This window comes from Myotis daubentonii, chromosome 15 (assembly GCF_963259705.1).
Source record: "Myotis daubentonii chromosome 15, mMyoDau2.1, whole genome shotgun sequence".
Classification (NCBI taxonomy): Eukaryota; Metazoa; Chordata; class Mammalia; order Chiroptera; family Vespertilionidae; genus Myotis; species Myotis daubentonii.
In genome coordinates this window covers 27,810,496-27,828,878 of record NC_081854.1, presented here as the reverse complement: position 1 = coordinate 27,828,878, position 18,383 = coordinate 27,810,496, and the positions used below count along the sequence as shown (strand labels likewise).

Genomic DNA, 18,383 nt, shown 5'->3' with positions numbered 1-18,383 from the left:
TGCCTGTGGTCTCTCAGGAGCCAACAAAGGGAAGGGTCTCTGAAAAGAGAAATCTGAGTGCTTGATGCTCTTGCCACAGTGAAGGCGCAGATGCTGAGGCTCCGTCCTCCTCTCCCCCAGATTTGGGGGCTGGGATGTGGTCCTCATCCAGGCTCCCAGGCTCATGGGCTGCCAGAGCCCAGCTGCATATGGTGGGCTGATTTGGGCAAGTTCAGAAACAAATGAGGGCGGGTCATGGCTGCAGGACAGGGGAAGTCAATGTGGCAGATTGCGGAGAAGAGGGGACTGACCAGTTCTCCTGCAGTCGCTTCTGCAGCGCCAGCTACTGCCCAAACAATGCGAGGATGATTACTGGGGCGTCCGAGTCCCCCTTTTTCATCAAACGGAGTGTTTGGGATGAGGTTGGGTGGCACTTTATCAGTTATTTTCCAAGCACATTTAGCCATAAACTTGCCATCCTTTCTTCCCCCTTTTCCTTGTCCTTCCCTCTCCTTCCTTACAAAATGCCCTGATGTCAGAGGTCACCCTAGGTCAGATTGCCCTCCTGGCCTCGTGTCAGACTCAGGAGGCCCGTGTGGCCGCAGAATGCGTGCCAACACCATGACCAGCATAGCCAGGGCTTTGTGGCCATTTTCTCACAGCTGGGTTCTTGCTGGGGACCGTCAGTGATGTGGGTGTACAGGTGCCTGCCAGTGTGCATGCAGGTGTGTGTATACGTGTTAGTGCATGTGTCCTGTCTCCACTGCATCCCCACTCTTTCAACTCTTTTCTGTGATGCCTGGCAATTTCAAGGGTTTAATCCAACTGCTGGAGGTAAGGAGCAGAGCGAAGGTGGGAGAAAATAGCTCCACCTCCCCCATCCGTGGCTCACACTTCCCCTGGACCTCAGGGCTGGCCCCAGTGGGCCCTGCAAGCAGTGCCTGGGAGTCCGCAGGGTGTGAGCATGCTGTGGGCAGCACTGAGAGTGGCCTTGTTCTTCAACACAGCCTGGGGTCTGCCCTGGTCCCCAGAACAGTCAGACCGAGGGCAGCCACGGAGGGGGAGGCATGGCCCCACATGAAGGACTGTAGGGTCTAAGCCTTGAGGATGGGGGCTGTGGCTGCCCATTTTCACCCACTGCAAGCCTGGGGCAGGGTGTCTCCGGGGATGGCAGGAAGCAGCAGTCTTCCCCTGAGGTTGGGGCCAGCCTGAAACCCCAGAGCCAGAGCCAGAAACAGAGCAGAGCTTTACGCTTCCTCCGAACATAAAAAGCTGGGAGGTCGTGGGAACCACCTGCTCAGCACAGCCCAGAGAACCCAAGATCCAGCGCGTTCCTCATGCATAGAGGCCTGGGGCAGGTTAATTAAAGTTAACTGAGTGAAAAAATAATTACAGAGACTGCAGTGTGGAGAAACCCAAACCTGCAATTTAACACTCCTCAGCCCCAGAGCTTTCTCAGAACAGTCCAGGCCTTCCTGGTCTGGGCAGGGGAAGGGAGGGCTTCTTTCTTATCACTTCCTGCCTCATGCCCACGCTGGATGCAGAGGGGACAATAGCTGGGACTTCCTGCCTCGGTGTCCAGTCAGGAATGGGTGTCCTGCCCCGAGCAGGGGAAGGTCCTTGTGCTGAGCCACGTCTGGTCTGGGGCCCAACCAGCCACTCACCTGTGGTCTCCGAGGCCACGGGGAGCTGCCCACCTGGCTCAGCCCCCCTCGGGCACTGCCCTGTTCCAGGATAGGGGAAGCCAGGGCTCCTTGGGTGCTCAGAGAGGGGTGTCCCTGGGCCCAGGCTGGTAAGAACCAGAGAAAGTTGGGGGACAGAGTGACTCTCTTTCAAAGGGGAGGTCCTGGGATACCTGCCGTCTGGCACAGCCTCCTGTGCGGACTCCTCTTCAGCACCCACACTGCCCACTGCGGGAACTGGCAGCCTTCCTTAGGCAGATGGCCTTGGGTTGCCCCGTCGTTGACCCATAGCCTGGCCCAACTGGGGTCACTGGTTGGTACTGGAATTTCTTCCCTTTCAGGAGGAACCGAGGTCAGGGGCAAGTTACATGCAGGTTCTGGGTCTGCAGTGGCCCAGCCTCTGAGCCAGGGGTCAGTCAGACTCGGGTCTGGCTGCCCTGCCCCAGGCCTGAGGGCCTCAAGATCGGAGACAACCACAATCTGGCCAGAGCTTCAGGTCCACTAGTGTGTCTGTCCACAGTCCCACAGCCCATCCAGCATGTCTGTCAGGAGAGCAGCTCTGGCTGGTGGTGAATGTCCAGGTGGGGGCGTCAGTCTTTCCCTGACATCCTCTGGGCCTGGGAGGCACCTTCTCAAAGCCTCCTGCCCTGTGGACACCTGTCCCGAACATCTCATAGAGAGGGGCCAGGGCAGAGGAGACTGAGGCCTTCACTGTCCGCCGGGTCAGTGGCAAGGGACAAGGACCTGGATTCCTATCTGTACCTAGAACTCACCATGGCATGCAAGTGTGCTTGTTTAGAGGCTCAGAGAGTCTGGACAGTAGGTGGGTGGCCACTGTGCCTGGCTCTGGGTCTTGGGGCCTTACTCTGGCTGTCCCAGGCAGAGGCCAGAGTGTCTCTCTCCAAGGTTTTTCTGGGGGTGCCAATACAGGAGACCCTGGAGGGGAGCTGCTGTCCCAGCTTCAGGTGGTCACTGGACCTCCTTGGGCTTGCAAGGCGGAAGGGACACACCTGAGTTCCGAAGGGCTGGCGGCTTCAGGGATTACACTCGGTCACGTGCAGGGACTGGGGCCTCAGCTGCCCAGGAGGCCCTGTGCCGTGGTGATGGACCATCTTTCTCCCTTCTGCCCTGTAGACTGTGCCTGATGGACACCTGGTGTAGACAATGAGGGAAGAACTCGCCTCCCACACCCAAGAGGTGACCCCAGAGCAAGGCCCAGATGACCCTGCGTGCCGGGACGATGCGGCTGGCCTGCATGTTTTCATCCATCCTGCTGTTCGGAGCCGCGGCCCTCCTCCTCTTCATCAGCCTGCAGGACTCCACGGAGCTCACCCCCCAGCAGGTGCCAGGTGAGCCCTCGCATTGGCCCGCCGCCCGCTTGCCCTCCAAGGCTGCCCTGGTGCCAGATCTGTGCTGAGACCCCCTAGCCTCCTCCTGGCGGGCATCAGTCTCAACGTGGGAATACTTTGTCTGATGTTAGACTACTAGCCTTAGGGCTCTGGCTTCTGACCTCTGACCTTTGGCCTCTGCACTCCTTTTGGGAATGATGGCCAGGCTGACCGTCTCTCAGCTGGTTGTTGCCTTTGGTGAAACTCAGGTTTAAGGAGGATTATGCCCCCTCTCAGGACCTTTCCCAGGATCTGGGACATCAGAGGGTGCACGATTTCTCCTTGAACTCATGCGCCCAAATGGGACTCTCTCTGCCCAACCCTGGGACCCCTTGAATCTTCTAGCCACTCTGGCCTGGGCAGAGGGATAGGGTACCTCCTGGCTTTCTGAGGCTGAGACTGCTCCTGCTGGTGTCCCATCTGCTGCCTCCTATCCCACCTGTCCCTGGTGACCCACTAGAGGGGCAAACCCTCACTGACTAGCGAGGGTCCACTGGGGACAGTGAGGGGAGAGCAGGTCACATGGTTCTGGAGCCTTGGGCAGATGGGATGTGGAGAAAGGCGCTCGGGCAAGGTTCCTGCCTATGGGACACAGCCCCTGCCCCAGAGAACACGGCAGGGTCGGAGGGCAGCAGGCACAGGGCCAAGGCCAGGGTCGCTCTGCTTTGGAATGAGCGGAAAGCACTGCTGCCATGCCCGGGGCACTGGCGTCTCTCAGCAGTGGTCCTGGGCCTTATTAGAGGAGGGCCATGAGGACACCCATGGTCGGTGTGCTCTGGGACACGGGCAACACAGAGGAGGAGTGGAGGCTGGGGGCTCAGGCAGAAGGTCCCTGCACCATCCCTACCAGCAGCGCACAGCACAGGAGGGCGGAGCACGGCCTGGGGGCACCTGGCCCTTAGGCGGGCAGCCTCCTCCCCAGCCACCCTCAGCCCGGGCTGGCTCACGCTCTCAGGGTAGTGTGGGCCTGTAGGCAGTAGGTGGGAAGGCAAGAGGAGCACGAGCAGGTCAGAGTTAGGGCCCTGGGCTTGGCAGCTGCTACCAGAGGCCCTGGCAGGGAGTGCCTATGAGTTGATTCTCTCATCACAGAGAGTGAGTGAGAGGCAGCCAAGACTGTGTGTCCCAGGAGATGGCAGCCAGTCACTGTGCTGACTCACGCCTGGCTGGACTCTCACAGATGGTGGCTGTCACAAGTGGGTCTGGCTGCTCCCCAGCAAGGACATGTGACCAAGCTGGCTCCTCTATGGGGACTTTGCAGCCTCGTGGGGTAGCGACTCTGTCAGCCAAATTGGGCCCATGCCATCAGGACGGACAGAGTTGGCCCCACGGGGTGTATTATCTGGGAGGAAGTGAGCTGCGGAGAGGCCCCCAAACACAGCCTGGGGTGAAGCACCGTGCATCCTTGATGCGTGTGTGTGTGTGTGTGTGTGTGTGTGTGTGTGTGTGTGTGTGGTGGGGGTGCACATACAGGCAGAGGGTCCTCGAGGCTGGTGTCCAGCTGGGACAGTGCCATGCACCCATCCGTGGTACACGCTAGGGGCAGGTGCTACATTCCTGGGTGGAGTTGGGTGTGGTGGCTGGGGTTTCTAGGGTGAAGTGGTGAGTGGGGTGTGGGGAAGGCTCAGGCTGGCTGGGTGTGAAAGACGGAAGGAAGCTGTAGCCGTGGACCTCGTGGGCCTGGCAGATGCAGGCAAAGAGCAGTCTTGGGTCCTGAGCCGTGTTCTTCTGGCTGTAAATGGAACTGAACCCCCCCTTGCCACGTGCCAGGTGACGGACAGTCTTGACACTCTACGTAAAGCACATCAAACACAGTCGTAAAACTTTAAATAATGCTTACATTACTTTCCCTGAGCAAAGTGTTCCTGACACAGGCTGTTTGTGCTGATTTGTTACTATTCATTTATTCTTTCCCTGTACTTCTCACAGCAGCCTAATTGTGATTCGGTACCAAGAAAGCAATATCAAAGTAATTTTCCACAACATTAGTTACAATTTTCTTCTGATCTTTCAAGTGAAACAATCCCATCCTGTTGGCTTCTCTGAGCATATAAACCTTGATTACACTTATCTGTTGGAAACCAGTGCTTACAAAGTGTATGTATCCAGTTGCATGGGTGGGTGGCCCCCAGGGCCCTGGACAAGCCTTCTCTGGGTGCATTTCTGCCGGTGGGAGCTGCAGACCCAGGAGGCTGCCCTGCCGCCCGGATCGGGCGAGGCTGAGGGAGTCCACAGAGGAAATTCCACACGGCTGCTCTGTCTCTCACAGTGGCAGAGAGTTCCCTGGGAACCAGTCACTGGGATCTGCTCTGGGCGGCACTGACCAATGGGGAAGGGGAGGCTGGACAGGTGGTGATTTGGAAACAAGCTAAGAGGGCAGGTGGGAGCTTTTAGTTACTTGTGTTCTCAGGGTTAGAGTGCCATTGAGGTTTCTCCCATGCAGTTACCAGGTGAACAGCTGCTAAATTTTTTGGGACCAGTCAGCAAACATCACCTGGCTAGTGCATTAGAAGTAATCTTATGGAATTGCCAACTGTTGTAAATCAAGCCATATTTTCAAAAATGTTTCCTATATCTATTTATTTTTGTTGTTAATCCTCACCTGAGGATATTTTCCATTGATTTTTAGAGAGAGTGGAAGAGAGAGGGAAAGACAGAGAGAAATATAGATGTGAGAGAAACACATCTATTGGTTGCCTCCTGCACGAGCCCAACCAGGGCCTGGGCCGGGGAGGAGCCTGCACCCAAGGTACATGCCCTTGACCGGAATCGAACCCAGGACCCTTCGGGCCACAGGCTGATGGTTTATCCAGTGAGCCAAACCAGTTAGGGCAATGTTTGCTATATTTAAACCAAATCTTTTGAAATGTGAATCACTTCCAGTTAACCTACCTTCAGTCTAAGATTAGATTTTCTTGTGGATCCGAGAATTCACCTATCCAACATTTTATTCTCCAATATTGCCAGGCCCTGGATCACTTCTTGACCCAGGGGACTAGACTTGCCCCTTTCCTAAATGGAAGACTCAGAGAGCATGCCAGAACCAGGAATGACTCATCCGACATGCTGGCCCTGGGGAGGCAGAAGACAGGCATACTGAATGTTTATGAGCTGCTTTTCTTTATGAACTTTTCAGATGGAGAGTTTGGGACACACAGAGAGAAGGAGATTAGGACAGTACAATGGACCCCATGCACCCAGCACCCCCACCCTGGCCAAGCTGGCCCATCCACATCCCCACCCACCTTCCTCCTTCTATATGATTTTAAAGCATGTACCCTGTGGAATATGAATGCAGCCATAAATATTTCAATATTTTTCTCAGTTTAAAAGAGAAGAACTCTTGGTTAGCATTCAACAATTTTAATATCATCAAATACTCAGCCAGTGTTCAAATATCTTGTTGTCTCACAAATATTATAAATACCTTTATTTCCCATTTGTTGTGTTCAGTACCCAGGTCAGGCCCACACATCGCAGTTGATGGGCAAGTCATTAAATCTCTTCCATCGGCAAGATTCCCTCTCCATCTTTATTTCCCTCTTGCTATTTGTTGGAGGAAACGGGGTCACCAGTCCTGTAGAGTTTCCACAGTTGGGATTTAGCTGATTGTGTCCACTTGGCATAGTTCAATATTGTCTTCTGTTCTTTGGAGTCCCTATCAGTTAAGTAAATTAGCAGTTCGATCAAATGTAGGATTCGGTTTTCCTTCTCTCTTCGGCCAGAATGCACGTGTGGCACCAGGTTGTTCCTTCAGGAGGCGCACCTCTGCCCGGCTCGCTTTTGCGAAGTCGGTAGCCTAGACCCAGCCGTTCACAGGGCTGCACAGAGCGCCCTGCTGTTTTATCATCCCTCCATCCTTTTCGGTGGGATGGATTTTGTTCTAATGGGGTGAAGCGAGTCGTTAGTGACCCGTGAAACCAAAGTGGCCAGTGGATTGATTGGGTTATTCATTGCTACATTAAAGAAATTGACTTTATGATACAAACTGCGTTGCTAGCACACTATACATAGTTTTTCTTAATGTTTGGTTTTTGCGGAATGAGTTTTCGGAAAGTGGGCCCGCCCCCCATGTTTCAGTGATGTAACTGCTTCCCCAAAGCTGTGGAGCTGTGGGTGGTGGTGCTGGCGACTGGGGCTGGTGCTGGGGAGTCGGGCGGGAAGGCAGCCAAGGTCACAGCAGAGGTTCCCAGCAGAGGTCCCACCCCGGGGCTGCGAGTGCAGACAAAGGGACTGGACAGCTCAGGTGATGTCTCGGTCTGCAGCCTGCCCCAGGGCACTCCTTCCAGGGCACGGGGCATTCAAGGATCGTAACAATAACAAAAACCACTTGCCAGGTCTGTGCTAACACTTTACATGTTTTCCTGCATATAATTCTTATAAGTAGTGATTATTCCTATTGGCAGATGAGGTGCCCAGCTCTCCCTACAGTGGACTAACCAACAGCAACGCCACTGATGTGGGCACACTCTCGGCATTCACTTGTGATGGGCACTGTCACGGGTCTTTCCATGTGTTTGGAATTCATTTGATCCTTTCAAAACCCCATGAACTAAGTCCTGTTACACCATTCGACAGAGGAGCTTGCTGAGGTGAGAGGTTAAAAGCTGTGCCTTTGAGCTTCAGAGCCAGCTGTAGAGCTGGCTGTGCCCACTGCACCTACTGCCTTCCCAACAGCTGTGACGGTTGGTATTGCCTGGTCTGGGCCCAGAGCAGGGCCTGGGCAGAGGGAAGAGTGTGGATCAGGGTTTGGAGGCATGAGAGGCTGTGGCATGGCAGGGACTCCCAGTGGTTTCGGGGCTGGATTGCGACCTGCAGATCTAGACTTGTGGCTGAAGACACAGCCAGGCTGCGGCCCAGGGAGCCCTGGGACGTTGCAGGAGAGCGAGCCTTTGCCACGGGCCATGGGGTGCTCTAGGATTCTGAGGGGGGAGCGGCCATTAAAAGGCCCATCTTAGTGGCTGCGTGTTGCGGCGCTGTACACAGGAGCCGGAGAAGGGACAACAACTACAGGAGACCAGCTGGGAGGGGTTGAGTGAGGCCAGAGGGATGACAAGGGCCAGTGGGGGCAGGGTGGGGTGGATTCAGGGCGTCAGGGGGTCAGGTTCGGGTAGGGCCACATGTGTGGGAGGGTGTGGAGGTGAGGAGGGCAGCCATCTCGGTTCAGGGTGGCTTCGGCTTGGGGTTTCTGGCTCTGGAAGCTGGGGCACAGGGGTGCCACACACTGAGGCAGACACACAAGATGGGGAGTGGTCTGGGGGAGGGGCTGGAGACCACACATTCTGTTTTAAGCAGATGGCACCTGAGATGCTTGGCAGGTGTGTGGAGTTGCCCTATAGCGCCCCCACCCAGGGCTCCAGCCCCACAGACCTCAGAACCAGAGGAGAGAAGCAGGAAGCCCCCACCTTGCCTCCCTCCCCCTGCATCTTCACTCTCAGGCGATACACCCGCTCCTGCCCTCACACGCCTGAGGCAGAGGCCTGGCCGGCGGGTCAGGAGGGCTTCCTAGAGGAGGGGAGGGTGCCTTTCTTGTCTGCCTTCTCACCTCACAAGAGGTTGAAGGTGCTGACCGCCAACAGAAGCAGTGAGGTGGCTTGGATGAGACGGGTCTGGGTTTCTCGCCAGAGCACACACTGCCGGGTGTCTTGCACAGTATCTCACGGCTAGAAATCGACAGAGCCAGAATTCCAATGCCATGGGCCTGGCCAGCTCCGGGGTCCTGCTCTGATCCCCTGGAGGCAGGGCTGTGCTGGCTGGAGAAAGCGTAGCCCTCGCTCTCGGTCCCACGATGACCAGGGACACACAGTCCTGTGTGAGCCATGATGAGGCTGCACTGCAATGTCAGAGGGTTTGTCTTGTTCCTACAGCGACCATTTCTGTCCACGAGTGTCCCCAGGGAGCTCTGAGCACACACCGCCAGGCCAAAAGCCCCAGGTGGGCGGGGGCCACGGGCGGAACTGCTGCGAGGCTCTGGCAGCTCTAACACCACCCGTGTGAGGGGTTGCAGAAGAGGGAAGCGTGGTGGCCGTCCCTCCTTGGCTGTCAGCGGAGGGGCGGTATGCTGGGCCGGGGTGTCCAAACCCACGCTCCTCCGGCCCAGGGGAGCCACCCCCTCCCATTTCCGTGGAGCCATCTGCTTTCCTCAGCCAGCTGGGTTTTATTGGAATCCTCTCCGGACAGGTGGGTTTTATTGGAATCCTCTCGCGTCTGTTTCCTAAAACCATTTTCTAACGGCATTGCGGAACATCGTACATATTTCCTACAAACCTGGCGAGGCTGACACATCCTTGTTGTGACTGTGAATATCAGAAGTGACATGTAATTGCAGTGATCCATCCTGTTAAGTAGCTGGCAATCTATCATTGCAAAATCAGCAGGGCTGGGACTCTCGGAACCCGGTGTCTCTAAGCAGTGCACCTGCCGCGTGTCCAAGCTCTCACCGGGTGCTGCTGGCTCACGAGGCCGGCCTGCCCTCCCTCCACTCCCTGTCTGCGGCCACAGCAGAAGTGTACTCTGGGCAAATCCACCCACTGACTTGCATTCTCTGGAGGACCCTCCCCTCCTCACGGCATGCACCAGGCTCTCAAAGTCAGGGCTGTGGGGCAGGATGCTTGTAACAGTGCCCCTTCCGAGCGTTCCTTGGCCTTCCTCCCCGCTCTTCCTTGCAAACTCCAGAATAGCCCTGTGGGGGTTCTTCTGGGGCCATGGAGTGGCCAGTGAGCGGAGCCCTGGCCAATGTGAGGGCTGGAGACGGAGAGGGGACCGGGGTTGGCCAGAGCTCAGGAGCACAGATGGCTGAGCTCCCTCGATGGTGTGGGTGCATTGAGGCGGGGCCCGCACATTTGGGGGCACACTCACGCTGTGTTCTGTGCTGATTCCAGGGCAGTGTTGACTTAAACTGCACTGTGAAGGGTGCCCTGGAGGCCTCCGCATGGCAGCCAGCCAGCGAGTGCCCAAAAGGAAGGTGGTGTCAGATACACAACCCTCAGGTGTGGGCACCGGAGCCCAGGGGTTTGGGGGAGGCCAGGGATACTGGCTTTGGCCCTTCTCTGATTGTGTTTTTCGGGGCAAGGCTTCATGAAGGATCCTCACTACTGCCCTGACCTCAGGGCGCCCACCGTGGCCCCATCTCTGCAGTGGAGTTGACCTGCCACAACCCTCTCTCACCTGAGACTGGGCTGTCCTGAGTGTCAGCACGCCCTGCCCCGCTCCCAGCATCTGCTTCCCTGGTGGGGTCTCAGTTTCCCCGTTCCTCCGCCATCCTGTAGGTGGGGGGACATTTCCCTTCTCCCTGCAGAAGACGCCCAGGGGTCTCCAGCCAGAGCCTCTCTTCCTTTGGTGCATTAAATATGCTAAATGAGAAATAATGAGCATGTAGGAACTAATAACAGGAATCACCTAATTAAATTAGGAAACAGACATCATATTGCTATAATCTGGAAATTCATATTAATAGAAAATGGTCCCAGAATTGTTCTGCTAAAGGTTCCTAGGGGCGGGGGAATTAAAAAGGATAGCAGAACGGAATATTGGGACAATTATATCCAATAAGAGCACGACTTACGTATTAAAGGAACTAAAGCAAAATGCGAAAAATAGGAGACAGGACCGTTGTGTGGGTCTAATGAAGGAATGGACAAAAATGGCTTTGAAAGCCACAGAGCTCCACACACGTGTGTGATGGTAATTTTTAAAATGAAACAATGTAATTCGCTTCCGTGTGCATGAAACGTAGTGCCACGGTGCCGGTGCCTGCATTTCATCTCCCTTCACCCCGCAACGCAGGCATCACCGCCCTCAGCTGACACTCAGAGAGGTTACGTCAGATGCCAAAGTCCTGCAGCCAGAGTGGCCCAAGGCAGGATTCCAGCCCAGGTTAGCCGGGCACACTTGCCTGTTGCTACTAGTTAATGTCATGGTCTGCATTTCTCGTATTTTCTGTTTTTCTACCATTTCCTCAAGGGGCTTTCTTGCCAACACACAGCAGATTTCAGCAGCAGCCCCTCTCCCTGACCCAGCCCCAAGGCTCCTCTGGTGTCTGGTTAATCAAGCCACACAAAGACCCCTTCTGAAATTACAGTCCGCTGGAAAACTGGGTCTGCCATTGTGTGTGGGCCTGGGTGCGGCCAGCAGGGCTGGCGGTTCGATGCCCGGAGGCCCGGTTCAGGCAGTGTCTGCACAGCAGCGGCTGCTCCCCCAGGCCCCACTCGGGGTGAATCGGGCTCTGTTCACCTGCGACAAGTCATGACTCAGCCGGCCCAGAGCGGCGCTCGGGTGTGGGCTGACCCCTTTCCCGCTCTGCCAGGCCCAGAGTGAATTGGAGGGACCCAGTGAGGAGGAGGCGGGTGAAGATCTGTGCGTGAGATGCCCCAGAATTACATCTGGTCTGGGGCGCCGGGGCTGCACCTAGTCTGGCGTTGAACCCAATGTTGGGGTGGTGCTGGGAGGCAACCCAGACGGGGCCTGAACTTTCTCTCCCTCCGCCCGTGCCCACACCTTCCCCACCTCTCTCCCCACTGCCTAGGTATCTTCAGTGGGAGTCACCTGACATCAGAGCCAAGCCCCCACTCAGCCCAGGGGACCTGCCAGGAAGAGCAGGGCGAGACTGCAGCCCAAAGTGGCAAGGGTTCAGCGGGTGGTGGGTGGGGAGCCTTCTGCCTGGCTGGCCTCTCCGCGCAGCCCTGCTTGGCCTGTAGTCTCAGGACTGTGGGAGGGGGTGGGGTGGGCTCAGGACAGTGAATCGGAAGACCCGCTCCCTGTGGCGTGGGGAAGGGCCTGTGGAGCCCCACACATGCTTCCGGGCACCGCCAACCTTCCTGACGTCGTACATCGCTAACATGGGCAGCGGAGAAATGGGTCTGTGCCAGGACAGGGTCCAAGGACAGGGCTGTTGCTATAGTTGCTATCCTTCTCCATGACCACTGGATGGTTCGTGGCTTCTTAAACCCTGGAAAGATCGCGGCGGTAGTTATGACGTTGGAGGCACTGAGGGCTGGTTCCGGCTGATGCACATCCAGGGGGCAGTGGGCCCCTCAGGGACGCCCTGGGTGTGGCTGAGCCCGCAGGCCTCAACTGCCAGCCCCTCCTGTTTACAGTGACACCTTTCATGTGGCTTTAGGGTCAGCATTGGTGTTCTCCTTCCCAGCATATTTGCAGCATTTGGGAGTTGGCAGATCCCACCTCAGCCAGAAGCTCACAGTTACATATCTGCTGATATTTTCATTATAAACCTTATTTCCCCAGATTGTGGTTCTGCAGAATTAATTTGAATCATGGTGGAATTCAGTGGACAATTCTTTCACTCAAATTTTTTTTTCTTATATGGGAAACACAGCTGAACTTAAATGGGTCCCGTTGCCCCCAGCAGCCACTGCTTGGGGACAACAGCTAGCTGGCTTCTGAGAGAGGGTAAGGAGTACCTGGGGGTCTTCCCATTCTCGCTGTCTGGGGCCCAGGCAGGAAGCTGGGGCTGCCTCTCACTGAGCCCTAGGGCCTGGCCATGCCATTTTCTAGCCCCCAGAAGTCCTGAAGGCCACCTGTAGAATAGATTGGTCCTCATCCAGGCTCCCCCTTCTCCCCAGCTTGGTTGTCCCCAAAGCAGGTCAAGGGTCTAGTCCCTGGCCGGTTCTCAGCCCAGGTGTTTCCCAACCTGGGTTGGACTGAACCCCTCGCCACATTTTGGTTGTGTGTCCGAAGGTGCTTGCCCTGGGAAAGGCGGCCTGAAAGGAGTCTGGGACTCCTACCCCCCCCCCCCCACCACCACCACCAAAAGCTACCGTTTGTGAGTACATTCGACCTTTACCCTCAGAGTCTGGGCCAGCCCTGGAGGGAGGGTGATAGGAAAAGGAGGGAGGAGGAGGAGGAGAGATGTCAGTGAAACCGTGTGCGGTCTCCAGTCCATCAGAAAATGCACGCTGCGCTGAGGCGGAGGGAGTGGACAGACAGCCCCCGGCAGCTGCGCGGCTCCAACCGAGAGATCTGTGTGGGATGCAGGCCCAAGGTGGCCAGAGCTTCCTTTACATTTTTTTTCAAAGAAACTGGGAATCTGTAACATATATTTATATGGATTCTCCTGGTTTTTAAGTGGCAGCTCAGAATTTAGAAGGTGTTTTCAGAGTCTGACAATAAACCATCTTGGCACCTGCTTTGGTTGGATGGGCTGGAAGGAGAGGGTCTGTCCAATAGCCCAGCCTTCCTCAGGCTGAGACCTGCCCCCTCCCACACTCCCAGGGCCTCTCTCCTGTCACCCCAGGGCAGAGGGATGGTGGGTCCCCCTGGTGGGGAGGGGACTCATTAACTTTCCAGCGTCCTCAGGACTGGAATCATGCCAGACCCCAAGGGAGTCATAGGGAGAGCTTCTCCAGGTGCCTGCTGGCCAGCATGGCCTCAGTCTGGCTCAGAGGGTCAGGAGCCCTGCCAGATGCCTGTTCTCCACTCAGGCGTGAGACCCGGGGCCTAGAAGGTGACTGGTCAGCAGAGGTATGGGGAGGGGCAAGGGCCAAGTGGGGGCCTGGGCAGGGCATGCAATGAAAACCTCCCTGCATTTACACGCAGTTATGCATATGCAAATATTTGCACCTGGAGCAAGCTTTTGTTGCTGTGAATAAAGAACAAATCATTTCTGGACAAACCCTCCTGCAAAGGTGGGCCCTTCACCTAGGAGCTGGGGAGTGGGCTGTGGGTGCCCTGTGAGTGCACTTGGGTTTAAGTGGAAAGTGATTTCTTGTTTCCCACAGTGATGGGGAAAGGCCGGGACAGCTGCACTGGCCTCTGCCCCGCTAGGACACTGTCTGGGGCGGGAGAGGGGCACTTTGCAGACAATTACTTCGCTGCTGCCTCCACATCAGGCAGGGGCTATGCCACTGAGGCTCTGAGTGGGACCAGAGAGTCCTGTAGGCATACAGGAGGCGGCACCTGGGGTGTCGTCTGAGCAATGATGAGATAGTACTGAGCGCCTACTGTGTACCAGGCACTGCACTTTACCTGCCTCACAAATATCCTCCCACAGAAGCATCACAGCACCCTGTCTCCATTTTACAGATGGGGAAACTGAGGCTCAGAAAGGCAAAGACACTTGCCAAAGATTATACAGCCAGTAACTGTCAGTGCCTAACCCAGACCCCGGTCTTCAGATCCCAGACACACAGGGCCTTATTAGTGACTGGCAGCCACTCAGCGCTCTGAACGCCTCACTGTGAGACACACGGTGTTGGAGGGCCAGCCTGGGGCCTGCACGGCACTGCTACGCTGGTGTAGGGTGTGCAGACATGTTCTGATCTGTGCACATGTGTGGGCTGGTGAAGCAATGGGACCTGTATGAATGGGCGTGCGTTTCTGGCTCTCATTCACCATGGTGTGAACGAGTGTGTGTGTGCACAACCACAAGGTGTGTGCGTGCTTCGGGCTCACAGCTTGTGTGGGAAACATTTCCCACCAAAGTTTGGGTTTGGTTGCTCTGGGCGCGCACTGACCTTTTAACCTGCCGTGAGCAGGCATGGGACACAGTCAGGACCCAGGCTGGGGCAGGTGCCTTCGGCACCACAGGGGCAGCTGTCAGCCACAGAAGTGGGTGAAGAATTGCCATTTCAGCACAAAGTTGGCAAAACCAGTTATTGTAACCCCCGCTGAGACCTGGGCAGACCAAATGATGAAATTACATTCATAATATTTCAGGCCAAGTGATCGCTGCTCGAATTAGTTCCTTCTCAGAACCCAGCCAGAAGTAGCAGCAGTAATTAAAGGATTTTCTGGGCTTAAACCAAGTCTGCTCGCTAAGCAGGTACAATATACAAGGGCTTGAAAAATGTGTGTGGGTCTTGTCCCTTGTCCTGGGGAGGGAGGGCAGTCAGAGAGAGCAGGAAGACACAGCCAGGAGGAGTGGTTCTCACTGCTGGGGCACTTTCCCCTTGCACTCATTGCAGAGTTGTCTCTGAGCCCCAACCTGGTTGGGTGCTGGGATTCAGCAGGGAATGGAACCAGGAGGCCCCTGTTCTCCTGGAAATCATGACCAGGGTGACAGGGATTCCCGGTGTCCCTCGCTCTGCCCAAGCAGGCTTCCAGCACTGTTAACAGGAGCGCTTGATGTCTGCAGCTGCCTCCTCCTCCGTTCTGCAGCTGCAACTTAGGGTCTGAGGCTGAGACTGGAATGGGACTTCCCACCGAGCAGAGGAGGAGGAAGGGGGGGGGGGCATTAGTGTGGCTTGACCCCCGCCTGACCATTCCTGTGTCCTAGAGAGAGTGAGGGAGCCAGGCCCACAGCAGGAGTCACACCCAAGCGGGGCCATCCCTCCACCAAGCCTGTTTTTCATTTCTTCTATTTGCCTCCCTGAGGGGAACACACAGCACTCCTCGGGGAGCAGAAAATGCCAGAATCTCATGAAAGCAAATACCAACAATGTGGCCAGCCTCGGCAGTGTGGGCTGACTGAGCCCATGAGCCCACCTGCCCTGGGTAAAATGGGATCTAAAACGTTTTTAAAACTCAGGAAGGAGAAATCCCAGGAGCCAAAAAAGGAGAGGGGTTAGATGCAGTGATGGTGAACCTTTTGAGCTCGGTGTGTCAGCATTTTGAAAAACCCTAACTTAACTCTGGTGCCATGTCACATATAGAAATTTTTTGATATTTGCAACCATAGCAAAACAAAGACTTATATTTTTGATATTTATGTTATATATTTAAATGCCATTTAACAAAGAAAAATCAACCAAAAAAATGAGTGTCATAGGTTCGCCATCACTGGATTAGAGGGAAGTGGTGAACTCCAGGGAATGCCGGCCGTGGGGTCTGGGGCTAGGGCCTTTTTAAAAAGCTTTATTCAGGTAAAATTTACATGCTATAACATTCATCTACAGGGTGTCCCCAAAAATGTATACATGTTTTAACAGCTGATAGCTCAATGAATGTTTCATTCTTTTCAGATTTAACCCACTGGAATTAATAATTATTCAAAGCGTGTATAAATTTTGGGGAGGCACCCTGTATTTTACGTGTACACTTCAATGATTTTTAATGAGCTTACAGAGCTGTACAACCCCCACCACAATCCAGTTTTAGGATATTTCCATTGCCCCCCAAATCTCTCATTCCCACTGCAGCCACTCCAAGGCAACCACTCACCTGATTTCTGTCTTTATAGATTTAGTTTTTGAACATTTCATATAAGTGTGATCATACAGTATGTAGCCTTTTACATCTGGCTTCTTTTACTTAGCATAATGTTTTGAAATTTGTCATGTTGTAGCCTGTACTAGCGGTTCACTTCTCTTTATTGCTGAATAGTATTCCAGTACATGGAATTTTGGTTTATTCATTCCCCAGTTGATGGGCATGTGGATTGTTTATACTTTTTGGCTATATGACTAATACTGCTGTGAACATTCACATACAAGTCTTTGTGTGAACATGTTTTTATTTTTCTTGGGTAAATATTTAGGTTGTATTGCAAATTTAAAGAAACTGCCAAACTGTTGACAAAATGGCTACACCATTTACATTCCCACCAGCAATTCTCATCAACACTTGTTATTATTTGTCTTTTTAATTATAGCCGTTCTAGTGTATATGCAGTGGTATTATTGTGATTTTAATTTGCATTTCTCTAGTGACTAATGACATATTTTCATGTGCTTATTAGCCATTCAAATACCTTCTTTAGTGAAATAATCTCCTGCTCATGTTTTAAATTATTTGTCTTTTTATTGAGTTGTTATTCTTTATTTTCTAGATATAAGTACTTATTGGATTTGCAAATAATGTCTTCCATCTGTGACTTGTCTTTTCATTTTCTTAATGGTGTCTTCAAAGTGCAAAAGTTTTTTTAATTTGAGAAAGTACAGTTCATCTTTTTTTTTTTTTTTTTTTTTTTATGGGTCATGCTTTTGGTGTTGGATTTAAGAAATCTTTGCCTAACCTAAGGTCATAAAGATTTTCTCCTATGTTTCTCTCAAAGTTTTTATAGCTTTAGCTCTTACATCTATGTGACCTATTTTGAGTTAATTTTTGCTTTGTGTGAGATAATGGTCTAACTTCATCTTTTTGAGTGTGGAGATCCAGTTGCCCAGTACCACTTATTGAAGACTATCTTTTCCCCCATTGAATTGCTTTGGTACTTTAATGAAAAATAAATTGGCCACAAATATAAGGGTTTTATTTTGGTGTCTCAATTCTAGTCCATTGACCTATATGTTAGTCCTTACTCCAATAGTACAATGTCTTAATTACTATCTATAATAATAAAAGCATAACATGCTAATTAGACCACATGTCCTTCCGGACGTCCTTCCAGGACGAAGCCAGTGCTGCAGCCGTGGTATCCAGGCCGGCGCCTGTAGCTGCTTGGGAGGGATCCAGGCAGCCACCCCAACTGCGAAGGCCTACTCTTGCACAAATTTCATGCATCAGACCTCTAGTAAGTTTAAAAAAGGATCATACATCATGAAATCAGGAAGTATAAGTCCTCCAGTTTTGTTCGTTTTCAAGATCATTTTGGCCACCGAGGCCTTTGTAAAGCCATGTAAAGTTCCATGTAAATTTTAGAATTAGTCAATTTCTGCCAACAAAAGGCCTTCTGGGATTTTGATAGGCATTGCATCAAATCCAACAATCAACTGGAGAAGAATTATTCTCTTAACAATATTGAGTCTTCCAATCCATGAACATAGACTGCCTCTCCATTTATTTAAATCTTATTTAATTCCTCTTAGCAATATTTTATAGTTTTCAGTATAAAAGTCTTACCCTTCTTTTGTTAAATTTATTCCTACAGTAAGTATTTTATTCTTTTTGATGTTTGTAAATGAGATTGCTTTCTTAATTTTATTTCTGGACTAGTGGCTCAGTGCACGAATTCATGAACATTGAAAGGAAATTAATTAGAAGAAATATTTATTATCACTATTTAATATCACTATTCGCCCTTTCTCCATAATAGAAGTGTCAACCAAATTCACGATCAACAATGACAGATCAAAATACACAGGTGCGACTGGTGCCAGCAAGAGCTTTATATGTATCGTGCATGCATGAGTCAACTTAGCCTTTTGTATATAAAAAATAAACTTGCTTAATTAAACCTGTTTTCTGATTTAGCTAAACTTTTTCCAGCCCAGTGAAGCATCCCAGCTTCTCTTTCAGGTAATTATCAGCAACACAGCAGTAAATATCTACATGAAGCAGATTATTATTATAGATCACGCAGGGAGAACAAAGGGTAAAATATTTAACTGCCACAGTGTTTGACTATATTCTGTGCAGTGAGAAAACCTGAAGTCATTTTCAAGGTCCACCATCTCTTACTTCTTTTCAGTTGGGTCAAGTTTCTAAGCTTTCTAAATATCCA

At 52.8% G+C, this 18,383-nt stretch overlaps 1 protein-coding gene across 1 annotated transcript in view; it reads left to right on the top strand.

The window, feature by feature from the left end:
• Positions 1 to 2,722: 2,722 nt before the first annotated feature.
• CHST8 (carbohydrate sulfotransferase 8) overlaps positions 2,723 to 18,383 on the top strand; it is a 59,520-nt gene continuing 43,859 nt past the window's right edge. The window contains exon 1 of the mRNA XM_059666984.1: positions 2,723 to 3,010. Coding sequence (XP_059522967.1) covers positions 2,881 to 3,010 — 130 coding nt within the window. The 5' untranslated portion in view covers positions 2,723 to 2,880. The remainder of the gene's footprint in view (positions 3,011 to 18,383) is intronic.